Source organism: Eretmochelys imbricata, chromosome 1 (assembly GCF_965152235.1).
Source record: "Eretmochelys imbricata isolate rEreImb1 chromosome 1, rEreImb1.hap1, whole genome shotgun sequence".
Taxonomy (NCBI): Eukaryota; Metazoa; Chordata; order Testudines; family Cheloniidae; genus Eretmochelys; species Eretmochelys imbricata.
In genome coordinates, this window is record NC_135572.1 from 208,441,836 (window position 1) to 208,456,631 (window position 14,796).

Consider the following 14,796-nt stretch of genomic DNA (forward strand, 5'->3'; position numbering starts at 1 on the left):
TTTGACAAAATGCAAAGATACCAGTGTGAAATTTCTAAAGATAACTACAGCACTCAACCCAAGATTTAAGAATCTGAAGTGCCTTCCAGAATCGGGGATCAGGTGTGGAGCAAGCTTTCAGAAATCTTAAAAAAGAGCAACACACTGATGCAGAAACTACAGAACCCAAACCAGCAAAAAATAAAATCAACCTTCTGCTCGTGGCATCTAACTCATGCCGATGAAAATGAACATGCGTCGGTCTACATTGCTTGGATGGTTATCAAGCAGAGCCCGTCATCAGCATGGATGCGTATTCCCCTGGAATGGTGCTTTAAGCATGGAGGGACATATGAATCTCTAGCGCATCTGGCATGAAAATATCTTGTGACGCTAGCTACAACAGTGCCATGCATGTGCCTGTTCTCATTTTGAGGTGACATAAACAAGAAGCAGGCAACATTATCTTCTACAAATGTAAACAAACTTGTTTGTGTGAGCAATTGGCTGAACAAGAAGTAGGACTGATCAGACTTGTAGGCTCTAAAGTTTTACATTGTTTTATTTTTGAATGCAGGGTTTTTTTGTACATAATTCTACATTTGTAGGTTGAACTTTCATGATAGAGATTGCACTACAGTACTTAGGTAAATTGAAAAATACTATTTCTTTTGATTTTTACAGCACAAATATTTGTAATCAGAAATAAAGCGAGCACTGTACACTTTGTATTCTGTGTTGTAATTGAAATCAATATATTTTAAAATGTAGAAAATGTCCAAAAATATTTAAATAAATGGTATTCTGTTATTGTTTAGCAGCACGATTAATTGCATGATTAATTTTTTTTAATCACTTGACAATCCTAAAATTACAACCTGTTATTGCACCCTGTTTCCTTCAAGTAAAGCTGGAAACATGACTCCTCAAGGAGATTTAACTATCTGCGGAATGTGAAGGGGATAGCTGTATTTGATTCTTTGAGCACCTTGCAAATGGAAAAGTCCTAAAACCTCTGATAAGCTAAAATGCAGCTCTGTCTGGTGCATTTAATTTGGCACAGATCATTGTACAGTTCATTAGGACAGGCAATGAAGAATTTTGTATCAACTGAAAATACAGGGGGAATTTAGGGAGACCCAGTGTTGGAATTTGGCTAGCGCACCAGGCTTGACACCCTTGCCCTTAAAGAAAGCAGAATGGTTTCTCCATTACGCTAGGCTGGGGTTTCCGTGCTGACTCTAGGACGTGCCTCCTGATGGATCACCAGCCCATATTTCTGTATTGCCTGTGTTTTGCTGGATCTCTTATCCTGGCTCTGCTTAGCTTGTGAGACCTGCTGAGATCCTAGCCTAAATAAGTCCGACCTCTGACACCTTGCAGTGTGCTTTACCTTTTGTGTTTCTTACTCTCTTCAAAGCTCACAATTTTGGCTGAACTCTGGTGACCGTGCCTCATGGCTGGGTGATGTCATTTGTTTTTTTCAGTGGTAAAGACACCTTGGTGAAGTGGTGGGACTTGGATACGCAGCACTGCTTCAAAACACTGGTTGGACACCGTACTGAGGTAAATAAAATTAAAGATGGAGAGAGGGAGTTAGTTCAGTACAAGTATCCCAGCACACTGGCTGCAAGGCAGCTTCTATTGTTACATCCACACTGCTCAGGATTGGATTTTTTTTAGGTTGTAATCACAGGCCCTGTGAAATATTTGTGAAGAAGGGACAGGTGAGAAGCCTCATCTATTTAGGAGGCTTGTATCGCTCTTGCTGGGAGTGATGTTTCCAAACCAGATATCCTTGTGCAGTATCCTATGTAGCAGGGGCTTGAGTTCTGTTCTCATTTTTCCATTTAAATTTAAAAAAATCAAAGAAATTCAGTGCAAGAATCCTGTCACATACAACATTAATGAGGAGACTGAAATCCACTGATGTGATGAATTCCTTGGCCAAAGCCCTAATAGCAGTGTTAACTTTGCCCTTTGTATATTGGCATCTTAGGGCAGGAACACTGTAGGCTATTGCTTGTTATACTGACAGATTTCAGAGTAGCAGCCGTGTTAGTTTGTATCGGCAAAAAGAAAAGGAGGACTTGTGGCACCTTAGAGACTAACAAATTTATTTGAGCATAAGCGATGAAGTGAGCTGTAGCTCACAAAAGCTTATGCTCAAATAAATTTGTTAGTCTCTAAGGTGCCACAAGTCCTCCTTTTGTTTGTTGTACTGTCTTTCTGCTAAAAGGTTAACTGCAAAAAGGAAAAGTCTGGGTTTTTATTTTATTTTTTAAATAGGTATATAGAGAGAGACCATATTTTCCCCCTGTCGCGCCCCCCACCCCCCAACACTCTCCACAAATAAACAAAACCCCAATCAAACCAAAAAACAAGACAGACAAAATCCCCCAGTCCCCTTCAAAGGGATAACACTAAATCTCTATCCTGGAGGGATGTTGTATGGCTAAATTCACTAATGTTGGTGGGGCGTGCTGATACTGTGGTGATGGGAGGCCATATAACTAGACATAAAGACGCTTCTCGGTGTCTTCTCTTTGGCAGGTGTGGGGACTAACCTTTGTGTCACAAGAGAAGCGTCTCATCACTGGCGCTGCAGACAGTGAGCTCAGGGTGTGGAACATCACCTACATCCAGGAGGTAAGAACTGAATGCATCATCTTGGGTGCTTTGCTCGGGACTGGCTTGAACTGGAACATGGTAGGACTGAGTGTCTTTCTGGGACATGGTCAATATCCATCCAGGACACTCTCAATGTGGAGCAAATGTTGATTGATGGCTTTAACTGTATGTTTCTACTGGCTCCCAGCTCTGTTGTAGTTCTGTGCAGACTGCCTTTGTGCGTGTGTGGGAGCTTGTCCCAAGAATGGGGCACTTCTTGCTGCGGGATCAGGCAGAGTGAGAAGCTGGAGGAAATTCTTATCTGGGGATATGCATGGTGACTGCAGACCACTCCTTATCTTTAAATTGGGGTTAGCCAATTAAGCATGACTGGTGGTCACCCTCCTCTTCACCGTGTGGATGTGGCTTTTGGAGAGGACAGGTTTTGACATCCACTGCTTCACTTTGGTCTCAGGAGAAGGCCACTTGGGTTGGGGTGGTGCAACGTGTGCTGGAACTGATGGTCTGCAGGTGGCTTCATTTCGTGCCAGGTACATGCAGCCGTCGGTGTCCCAGCCAGTTGCTGATGGGGACCTTGGGCAACGTTTGGGAGCCCTGTTTCAGGCTGCATTGTGGAAGCTCTTCTGAAATGGACTGATTCCATTCAATTACTGTCTACACTGTTAGGGCTTCATTTCATAGAGTATCTTTCATCCTGGCTGTTCTCCTGAGCAGTTCCGAATGAAAGCTGTGACAGTGTTAAATGGCTGGAAGGAATTGAGATGTAGGTGGGGGAGAAGCCAGGGTTTGCTAAGGATATTTCTTTCCTTTGTCTGCTACAAGCAGGCAACAGACCCTAATGAGCCAGAATCCAAGAAAAGCAAAGGGTCTCCAGCTAAAGCAGAACAGACCTCGGAAGTGGATGAGACCTCAGACCTGGATGAGACACCGGAGGAGGTAACCCTTTTCCCCACCCTGGTGAAGTGCAGGTTCACAGGGTTTTGTGCTGTCAGTAAGGGTAGATAAACAGGTTAAATAACGAAATAGGGGTTCGAGGACAGACCTGGTTACCTAGCTGACACTTGCCTCACTCTGTTGGCTTTGTGCCCTGGGGATGATCTCTAGCGCTTCTAGAGAAGACACCATGACCCATAATCAAGGAATCACACCAGTGTGTTCTACGTTCCTGAGGAACAATCTCTCACACTTCCCCAAATACCCACAAAATATCAGCAGGAACCTGTGCTTGTATTGACTGGTAACCTGTGCCAAAGAAATCCCCAGTGTAAGCATATTGGTGGGTCTCTAGAAAGGGTTGGCGTTGCTAGCAGAGCTCTTTCCTTGTAGGAAAGGGACCTCAGTAAAATGGTCACTTTCCACTTGCCTCCGTTCAGTGCTGAAACTGATTCACCTAGGACTTATTAACAGTACGCTATGTCATAACCAGGTATCCTGGTTTACTGTGATTAAAAAAACCCATAAAAATCTCAAAAAAAAAAAAGAAAAAAAAAAAAAGAAAAAAGAGTACTTGTGGCACCTGAGAGACTAACAAATTTATTTGAGCATAAGCTTTCGTGAGCTACAGCTTACTTCATCCGATGCATTCAGGGGAAAATACAGTGGGGAGATTTATATACACAGAGAACATGAAGCAATGAGTGTTACCATACACACTGTAAAGAGAGTGATCAGGTAAGGTGAGCTCTTGCCAGCAGGAGGGCGGGGGGCCTTTTGTAGTGATAATCAAGGTGGGCCATTTCCAGCAGTTGACAAGAACATCTGAGGAACATTGGGGGGTGGGGGGAATAAACATGGGGAAATAGTTTTACTTTGTGTAATGACCCATCCACTCCCAGTCTTTATTCAAGCCTAAATTAATTGTATCCAGTTTGCAAATTAATTCCAATTCAGCAGTCTCTCATTGGAGTCTGTTTTTGAAGTTTTTTTGTTGAAGAATTGCCACTTTTAGGCCTGTAATTGAGTGACCAAAGACATTGAAGTTTTCTCCGACTGGTTTTACTCCTTTTCTTTTTGCGGATACAGACCAACACGGCTGCTACTCTGAAACCTGTCATAAAAATCTCCGTTTCCCCACAATTAAAATGGAATGCTGAACTTTAGTTTCCCTAGCCATGATATATATATATATAGGTATCAGCTGAACACAGTGTTTTATTGATATACAGTAGAATCCTGTTTAGCCAAGCCTCTGTTATCTGGCTCTCCATATTAACTGAACCGTCAGGGGCAGCCTGCGGCAGGGCTTCTGTGGTCCGAGCCCCACCTTAAAATAAGGGATAGAAAGCTCTTTACCAATCCTCCTGGTTATCCCAATTTTTGATTATCTGGTCCCAGTCCCAATTAGATCGGCTATATGCGGTTCCACTGTAAATTTAAAGCGCATTCAAAAAATCAACTACAAGAGGGGGAAGTTGCAGGCATTGAATAAGTGTCACTGGTACTTTCAGTAACATTGATTAATAGTTAATGCATACATGTTTTTATTTTTTCACAAAATGTAAAAACTAAAGATTCTCTGTAAAAACACAAATTCCACATTTTTCCGGGAGAAATGGATTTCGAGGATCCCATGTCATAAGGGTCTCAGAGATGGTGCTGCCGTGTTTAGAATCAGCTCCTATTGTGGGAAGCCACTTCCACTTAAGTCAATCGCACCTGAAAGCCTTTCACTAAATTCCTCCTCTCTGGATCACTCACTCACCTGCTGGCACTTCCAGAATCCTTTGACGATTTCAGCTTCACTCATTCAGTTACAGCTAGACACGCAGCCTTAACAACTGTTCCTTATGTCCTTCCTCCAGGAAGGTTTTTCTGCCTCTATTTTTAAGCAGGTAATTAAATGATCTCTCTCCCCCACCTTCCTCATCTCTCTCCTGCAACAGGAACTAAAAGCTGGTGCCTTAATTTTATAAAAGTTTAGATAAATGCCCTTCCAGTTAGTGAGAAGCATGTTTCAGTCCATGAAAGAAAGTTGGTTCTCAGCTACAATGCAAGAAACATAAGTTAAATTTGTGCCTGACACAAATGTTTGTTTGCTGTTAGTTCCCACCCTCTTTGCTGGTGCAGATTCCTTGTCTCTTTTGGATGCTAGTCAGATGTTGTAGACTCTGCCCTTTCATTGTTTTATCTAAAGACTTGCTTGACCTTTCAGACTACAATTGTTTTCCCTTTCTGTATCCTTGTAGCGCCTCCTGAGGTGCAACAAAGCTGGCTCCATCATGCGGGAAGGAAGAGACCGAGTAGTTACTCTGGCCACTGACCGGACAGGCAGGATCCTAGCCTGCCATGTAAGTAATATGCTTTGGGGCCTTTGGCTAGTGGACTACAGAGGAGGCTTTGTTGTGTGTCTCAGGGACTCTCCACTGCAGCAGCTTCTTAGGCGACTTGCTGCTAGTACTAACTCTGTGAATCTGTCTCCAGGGAACAGACTCTGTTCTGGAAGTGTTTTGTGTCCTTACTGAGGATGAAATTTGCAAGAAAATGGAAAAGAAAATGAGAAAAGCAAAGAAAAAAACCAAGTAAGCTCTGTTTTTCTAAGTTGATGATGTCCACATGCTGAGACTTGACAAAAGGCCCATCCAGTGAGAGGGTGGAATGAATGAATCATGAACCGTTTGCAGTTAGTCTGCTGTTAACATGTTTGTCTTCCTGGCTTGTTGGTGCTGGTGTGAGCCAGGTTGTTTTCTGTTCCCAGTAATTGCGAGAAAATCACCTTCCATCTGATTCTCTTGCAAGAAGTGAATGGGATGAGGGAATAGACAGAATTCTCCTGGTAAAGCCCCACGTGTACATCACCATCTATGACTCAGGAGAAGTGAAAGCTGGTGGTGCTAGGCTGAGTAACCAGAGTCACTTTTCAGAGTAACAGCCGTGTTAGTCTGTATTCGCAAAAAGAAAAGGAGTACTTGTGGCACCTTAGAGACTAACCAATTTATTTGAGCATGAGCTTTCGTGAGCTACAGCTCACTTCATCGGATGACATCTACAGATCATGAGCCTCGGGGTGGTATGTGCCAGGTTCAGATTGGGGCAAACTGTCTATTAGCGGACAGCCTTTTATTATAAGTCTATATTATGCTTCTCCAGTGTCCATCATTCATACATCCCCCAGTGTCTAACAGGTTCCTCACAATAGCTGTGGGAGATAGGTGAATGTTAGTTCACTTCATGGGAAATCTGAGGCACACCAAGGATACATCTGTTTATATTTTGGTAGTGCCTAAGGGCCAGAATTAGGAGTTAGGACCCCATTTTTCTGAGCTATGTACAGACACGGAACAAAACAATGATCCCTGCTGCTGAGAGCTTTCAGCCTGTTGACATGTCTACACTTGAATGTTAATTTGGATTAAGGTAGGGTGTGAATTTAAAGCACAGAAGCCATTCTGGAATAACTCCATGTGTGGACAAACCCTAAGTACACGGGTGGGGAGGGATGCAGTTAAGTTGACGTCTTGAACAAATTTCAGCGGTGATATCTACTTTCTACCTCCCTGAATTGCCCTTTGTGGTTTCAGTTTGTTAGAGTATTCTCTTACACTTCCTGTCCTAAACCTGTGGCTTTTTGTTGTTCTCCAATAAACAATTTCACCTTACTGGAGTAGGTGGATTCTCCTCACTGAATAGCAGGGTGTGGTTTGATAGCCATCTTAATAAGACGGTTTAGGATCATTATTCTCTAACTTTGCAGCAAGAGTCCTGAGGTTTCTTCAGGACTGCCAGCAGCGTTGTTGCCCATCAAAGTCTGCACTGAAGAGCATTGCACCTCCACTAGAACAGCACGTCTGTGTCAGCACTGGATAAGGGTCCAGCTAGTTTCATTTGTAGAGGGGTTGCAGTTAGTTTGTTCGTTTTTTTGGGCGGGGGGGTGGGGGTGGAATGTGTCTGTACATTTCTGCCCCATGTTAGCCTGTGACTGGACTGGCAGTGACTGGTAACTTGATTCCAAGTGGTTGTCTGACCTTTCTAGACAGAAGTCTGAGGAGGAGGAGGAGGAAGAGGAGCCTGAAGGAAGCGTTGAGATGAGTCTTCAAGAAGAGATTCAACGAGTCACTAGCATCAAAGCTTCTGCTAAAATCAAGTGAGTGCAAAGCCCTGTCCTGGGGTCATTGCTGCAGCTCAGGCACCCAGTGCAGGGGCCATGACTCAGGGAGAGTTTGTATTTTACAAAGGTGGCTCTTCTGCAAAGATGAGAAGCTCAGACTCCATAGAGCTGGGGAGAGGCCTGCAGGGTCCCAGCTAGTCCCATCTCCACCCCCATATCTCTATAATGTCTTCACACCCCTTCCATCGAGATTGTTCCCTGCAAGGGATTCTCTAGGACTGTGATTCCCAAACTTTTGTATTGGTGACCTCTTTCACATAGCAAGCCTCTGAGTGCGACTGCCCCCTTATAAATTAAAAACACTTTTTAAAATATATTTGACACCATTAAATGCTGGAGGCAAAGCAGGGTTTGGGGTGGAGGCTGACAGCTTGCAACCCCCCATGTAATAAACTCGCAACCTCCTGAGGGGTCCCGACCCCCAATTTGAGAACCCCTGCTCTAGGGGCTTGCCTCCTCTAGTTTTAAATGATCGGTCCTATGGGGCTTCTGCTGCTGCCTTTGTTAGACTATTCCATTGCCGACTGCCTCTCCTATCAAGAAGTTGTTCTTGGTGTTTTCCTTTAGTTTGTTTCATCTTGTTTCTCCTAGTTATGACCCTGACTTCTCTGTGTCCATTTAAACAGGTCATTTGACTTGATTCTGTCTCCGAAAGGAGAGCTGAAGGCCACCTTACTGCTCCAGAACAACACCATTGAGTCATACATCCTGACCCCATCAGCACAGGTCCCCCAAGTTGTCCGTGCATCCAAGATAACCATTGGAGGTCACCGCAGTGATGTCAGGACACTGGCTTTTAGCTCCGACAACATTGCCATCGTCTCAGCTGCTGCTGAATCTGTTAAGATCTGGAACAGGTGTGTGTTCTGATTCTGTAAATTCCTCTTTGTCCGCCAAGTGTCCTTCTCCCAGAGGTTGTGGCTGTTCAGGCAAGAGGGGAGAATGGGAAATGGTAGTGGGGAATGATCCCAAGGAATACAAAGTGATAAATGGAATAGAGAAGGTAGATGGGGCACTCTGTTTACTCTTTCTCATTATACAAGGACAAGGGGATACTACTTTCGTGAAACTGAAAGGCAAGAAATTAAAAATGCATTTTTAACCCGGGGAACTCATTACCACTAGATATCATGAGGCTAAGAGTTTAATGGGGTATATAAAAGGTCAGCTCTTTGGATACTGAGGACATCTACAGTCATGGAATCAGAGAAATGTAGTGCTAGAAGTCACCTCAAGAGGTCATCAAGTCCAGCCCTTTGTGTAGAGTCAGGACCAAGTAAACCTAGACCATCCCTGACAAGTGTTTGTCCGGCCTGTTCCTGAAAACCTCCAGTGATGAGGATTCTACAATCTCCCTTGCAAGCTTGTTCCAGAACCTACTGACCTTTATTGTTAGAAAGGGGTTTTTTGGGTTAATATTTAACCGAAATCTCCCTTGCTGCAGATTAAGTCCATTACTGCTTGTCTTACCTTCAGTGGACATGGAGAGCAATTGGTCACCATCTTAATCGATAACAGTGCTTGACATATCTGAAGACTGTTATCAGGTCCCCCTTCAGTTGTCTTTTCTCAAGACAAACAGGCTGCTTTTTCTAACCTTTCCTCATAGGTCAGGTCGAAAGCTTTTATCGCTTTCATTGCTCTCCTCTGGACTCTTTTTCCAATTTATCCACATCTTTCCTTAAGTGTGATGCCCAGAGCTAGACAGAGGACTCCAGCTGAGGCCTCACCAGTGTCGAGTAGAGGGGACAGTTAGCTCCCATGTCTTACGTACGACACTCCTGTTAATACAGCCCAGAATGACATTTGCCTTTTTTGCATCTGCCTCACATTGTTGGCTCATATTTAATTTGTGAATCACTATAATCCTCAGATCCTTTTCAATACCACCTAGCTACCACCTAGCTAGTTATTCCCCATTTTGATTTTTCCTTCCTAAGTGTAGTACTTTGTACGTTGTTAAATTTCATCTTGTTGATTTCAGACCAATTCTCTAATTTAAGGTTGTTTTGAATTCTAATCCTGTCCTCCAGAGTGCTTGCAACCCCTCCTAGTTTGGTGTCATCTGCAGATTTTATAGGTGTTCACTCCATTCCATTATCCAAGTCATTAAGGAAAATATTGAATAGGACTGACCCCGTGGGACTCCACTAGATACTCTGTCTGATAGCCAACCATTGATAACTACTCTGAGTATGGTCTCTCAATTTTTTTCTTAGCGTATGCACAACATTCTTCATGTGGCACATGACCAGTATCCATCACCGAATTTAGTCCGTTGATTGGATCATTAGCTTCCCTGGCCCGATCAGTTTTGGACCCACCTTATACTAATTTCATCTAGTATGCTTGTGAGAATGTCATGTGGGATTGTATCAAAGGCATTACTAAAATCCAGTTGTGTCATGTCTATAGCTTCCCCCCATCCACTAGGCCAGTAACCCTGTCAGGGAAGGAAATTAGGGTGGTTTGGAATGATTTATTCTTGATAAATCCATGGCTATTCTTTATAACCCTATTATTCTGTAAGTGCTTACAAATGTGATTGTTTAATAATTTGTTCCAGTATCTTTCCAAGTTTCTGTCAAACTTATGCTGACTGGTCTATAATTCCCTGGATTCCCTTTTAAATATAAGTACTATATTGGCCCTTCTCCAGTACTCTGGGACCTCATGAGTTCTCAGAGATAACTGCTAACAGTTCTGAGATTGCTTCAGCTTGTTCCTTAAGTACCCTACAATGAATTTCATCAGGCACTGTTGACTTGAATACATTTTATTTATCTAAAACAGCATACTGGGCTAGATGGACCATTGGTCTAACCCATATGGCTGTTCTTATGTTATAAATATTTTTAAAGTATTCTTTGGCTATTTTGGTTTACATTTCTTTCCCCTTGTTAATATTTATTGTGTTGAGATTCTGGTCACCATTAATCTTTTTAGTGAAGTGTGAAGCAAAATAGGTGTTAAACACCTCAGTCTTTTTAATGCCATCAGTTATTAGTTCCCCTGCCCTGCTAAGTAGGAGACCTAAACTTTCTTTCATCTTTCTCTTGTTCCTAATGTATTTAAGGAACCTCTTCTAATTGCCTTTTATGTCCCTTACTAGGTGTAACTCATTTTGTTCCTTAGACTTTCTGATTTTGTCCCTACATGCTTGTGCCATTCTTTTTGTACTACTCCTTAGCAATTCATCCATATTTCCACATTTTGTAGGATTCCTTTTTGATTTTCAGGTCACTGATGGAGCCATATTGGCCTCCTACTATTCTTCCTATTTATCCTTTGCATTGGGAGAGTTTGCAGTTGTGCCTTTAATATTGTTTCCTTGAGAAACTGCTAGCTCTCCCAAACTCTGTTATCACTTAGATTTTCTTCCCATGGCATCTTACCTACCAGGTCTCTGAGGCTGTTCAAGTCTGCTTTGTCCTTGTTCTGCTGCTCTCACTGATTCCTTGCCTTGGAATAATATAATCTATTATTTCACGATCACTTTCACTGAAATTGGCTTCCATCTTCAGATTTGCAATCAATTCCTCCCTGTTGGTCAGAATCAAGTCTAAAATGGCTGCCCTGCTGGTTACTACTTCCATTTTCTGAAACAAAAAGTTGTCCCCTATACATTCCACCTACTGTTTGGAAATTTTGTGTTTTATCATATTACTTCTCCAACAGATATCTGGGTAGTTAAAGTCCCCCATTACTACCAGATCTTGTGTTTTGGATATTTCTGTTCTAGAAATGCCTCATCCACTTCTTCCATATTTAGTGGTCTAAAGTAGAGCCCTTTAAGTCACCCTTATTTTTTTCCCCCCTTTATCTTTACCCAGAGACTTTGCCTCTCACCTCCTTCTGGACCTCAGAACAAGTGTATTTATTCTTGATGTATAATTAACATAGTCTTCCCTTTTTTCCCCCCCATCTGTCCTTCCTGAACAAGCTGTACCCTTCTATACCAATATTGCAGTGATAAGATTTATCCCACCAAGTCTCTGTGATGCAATTAAGTAATCATTTAGCTTATGTATTAATACTTCCAGTTCTTCCTGTTTATTCCCCATACTCCTTGCATTTGTGTAAGGACATTTAAGATGTTGAACAGATTCCCCCACTGATTTCCCTCTTGTTGCTCCTGTGACTCTCTTGTAATTTTTCATGTCTCCCCACCCAACATCCAACCTCTTAAGGTTGCCCTTCTTTGTGCTCACCTGTAGGCGATTCTCACCTGCCCCCTTTGAACCTAGTTTAAAGGCTTCCTTACTAGGTTGCAGAGTAACAGCCGTGTTAGTCTGTATTCGCAAAAAGAAAAGGAGTACTTGAGGCACCTTAGAGACTAACCAATTTGAGCATAAGCTTTCATGAGCTACAGCTCACTTCATCGGATGCATACTGTGGAAAGTGGAGAAGATCTTTTTATACACACAAAGCATAAAAAAATACCTCCCCCCCACCCCACTCTCCTGCTGGTAATAGCTTATCTAAAATGATCACTCTCCTTACAATGTGTACATCATACACATTGTAAGGAGAGTGATCACTTTAGATAAGCTATTACCAGCAGGAGAGTGGGGTGGGGGGAGGTATTTTTTCATGCTTTGTGTGTATAAAAAGATCTTCTCCACTTTCCACAGTATGCATCCGATGAAGTGAGCTGTAGCTCATGAAAGCTTATGCTCAAACAAATTGGTTAGTCTCTAAGGTGCCACAAGTACTCCTTTTCTTCTTACTAGGTTGGTGAGTCAGCATGCGAAGATACTCTCCCCTTCTTGGGTCAGGTGGACCCCACCTCTTCCCAGCAGTCCTTCTTCCCGGAACAGCATCCAGTGGTGAAGGAAGCCAAAGCCCTCCCCTCAACACCATCCGCACAGCCCTGCATTCCTCTCCAGACTGTTCATATCCATGCCTGGGCCTTTACCCTCAACTGGGAAGAAGGACAAGAGCAACCCCTGGGACCTCATCTCCTTCACCCTTGCTCCCAAAGCACTGTAATCACAGCTGATCTGCTCAGGGTCATACCTGGCAATATCATTAGGGCCCAGATGGATGAGCAGCATGGATTAGTGGTCAGAGGGACGGATGATCCTCAGCAGTCTTTCTGTTGCATTTCGGATGTGGGCTCGACCAGTCTCCTTCCTGTGGAGTAGCTAGTTCTCTTTCCTCTTCTGGTGCTGCTGTAGTTATCTGAGGTTGTCTAGCATCCTCCATCCTGGATGTGTCTGTGTGCATCCTGTCGATGAAGTCCTTGCCACCTCTTGCAGCTCTTTTACCAGCTTCCTGAGGGACTCCACCAACAGACACTTCTCATACCAGGTGGTTCTCCCTGCCTGGCTTTCTTTGGTGGGGATATGCAGGCGGCATTCCCAGCAAGTCAAGACCAGAACCTGTGTTGAAGTTTCCGGGGTCAGGATGCCTGTCTCGTGGAGTGTTCCAAGAGGTGCAGGCAGAGGAAGGGCTAGCAGTGGTGCCGTTTTCCTCCCATTGCGGGCTCTTTCTTGTAGAGTACCTGCCAGTTGTGGGGTGAAAAAAATCACATGTGCTGATTATTTTTCCATGTGGGATTCTAATCCTGTGTTTTCTGACATAAACCAACCACTAACTGCGTGGGGCTAGGGAGAAACTTCACCCACGGACATAGCCTTGGGTTTTCTTGTGCCTTCTCTGAAGTATCTGATGCCAGCCACTGTTGGAGAAAGGACATTGGACTGTTTGGGTCACTGTTCTAACCCACAATGCTATCGCAGAGCTCCCTCACCATCACTGACTCCTCAAATGCTACTCCCCTGGGATATGGCTATCCTCTGAGAACTCCTCCCACCCTGCTCCCCCCTCTCTTAGCCAGCAGTTTTCAGTTACTTTGTGAGGGAGAGGTAGCAGTCTCCCAGTTCTCTCTCTGGTATAGGGAGCAGGTTTGGGGATCCCATAGATTTTCTGTTTGGATCTAGCATCACAGAGGTACTTGGGTGGGCAATTAACCTTCCTATGGGCTAAGCTGTGCACTGAGGCTTTGATTCTACCTGGCACTTGTCCTACCCCAGCCAGTGCAATCTCTCACAAGCCTGCTGGGCTCAGCATGTGCCCTGCCAGGCTCAGCATGTGCCCTGCCAGGCTCATAATACCCCACAGTTTGGTACTCCTTCCTGGCTGAAGTACCGTGTTGCTGCCATGGGCTGTTCTCCTGTCCCTCTTCACAAGAATGAGCTGGGGGCTGACTGTGTTCCCAGTTGGCTTATAGGGAATCCTTTTCAGTGCTGTGCTGGGGTAGCAGCATTCGAGCTGGAGGGCCAGGCTCTGAGATGGATTTGTCCCCCTCAGTGGTGCTGTAATCTTTGGCCTCCTGTACAGTGCATGAGAGAGGGGCCAATTGGTATGAAAGGCCTTTTAGCAACACAGCTCATTTAAAGGGGCAAGGTCTGTACACAACGATGGAATCTCGCATGTTGCTTGTGCCCACAGGTCGACCCTGCAGTGTATCCGGACCATGGCGTGCGAATATGCGCTGTGCTCGCTCTTCGTCCCGGGAGATCGGCAGGTCATCATAGGAACTAAGGTAACTGGCTCCCTCCTGGAGCTCCCCTTGAGACCTAGCCCCTGACTAGGCTAGGGTAGTGGCTTCCAAATTGTGGGTCATGACCCAGTACTGGGTCGTGGAATGGAAGGCACTGGGTCACGGTGGCTCTGGTCAGCACCACTGACAGGGCCATTAAAAGACCCGGTCGGCGGTGCTGCCCAGCTAAGGCAGGCTAGTCCCTACCTGTTCTGACACCGCACTGCGCCCTGGAAGCAGCCAGCAGCAGGTCCAGCTCCTACATGGGGGGGCCATGGGGCTTCGTGCGCTGTCCCTGCCCCGAGCACTGGCTCCGCACTCCCATTGGCTGGTTCCCGGAAGGAAGCCTGCTTTAGCACCCCTGCTGCACTGCTGCCTAGGAGCTGCCAGAGGTAAGACGGCACCCCAACTCTCTGCCCCAGCCCTGAGCCTCCTCCCCCCAACCCAGAGCCCCTTCCTGTACCCAAACCCCTCATCCCTGGCCCCACCCCAGAGCCCTGACCCCCTTCCGCACCCCAACGCCCTGCCCCAGCCC

At 44.7% G+C, this 14,796-nt stretch overlaps 1 protein-coding gene across 4 annotated transcripts in view; it reads left to right on the forward strand.

Annotated features, from left to right (window-relative positions):
- The window catches only part of WDR3 (WD repeat domain 3), a 42,179-nt gene that overhangs the window by 11,704 nt on the left and 15,679 nt on the right, over positions 1 to 14,796 (forward strand). For 2 of the 4 annotated variants that reach the window (XM_077823233.1, XM_077823215.1), the window contains exons 5-12: positions 1,467 to 1,545; positions 2,533 to 2,628; positions 3,433 to 3,546; positions 5,796 to 5,897; positions 6,031 to 6,128; positions 7,580 to 7,690; positions 8,341 to 8,571; positions 14,171 to 14,264. In XM_077823233.1, coding sequence (XP_077679359.1) covers positions 1,467 to 1,545; positions 2,533 to 2,628; positions 3,433 to 3,546; positions 5,796 to 5,897; positions 6,031 to 6,128; positions 7,580 to 7,690; positions 8,341 to 8,571; positions 14,171 to 14,264 — 925 coding nt within the window. The remainder of the gene's footprint in view (positions 1 to 1,466; positions 1,546 to 2,532; positions 2,629 to 3,432; positions 3,547 to 5,795; positions 5,898 to 6,030; positions 6,129 to 7,579; positions 7,691 to 8,340; positions 8,572 to 14,170; positions 14,265 to 14,796) is intronic. The other 2 variants (XM_077823224.1, XM_077823242.1) reach the window with 2 other exon arrangements.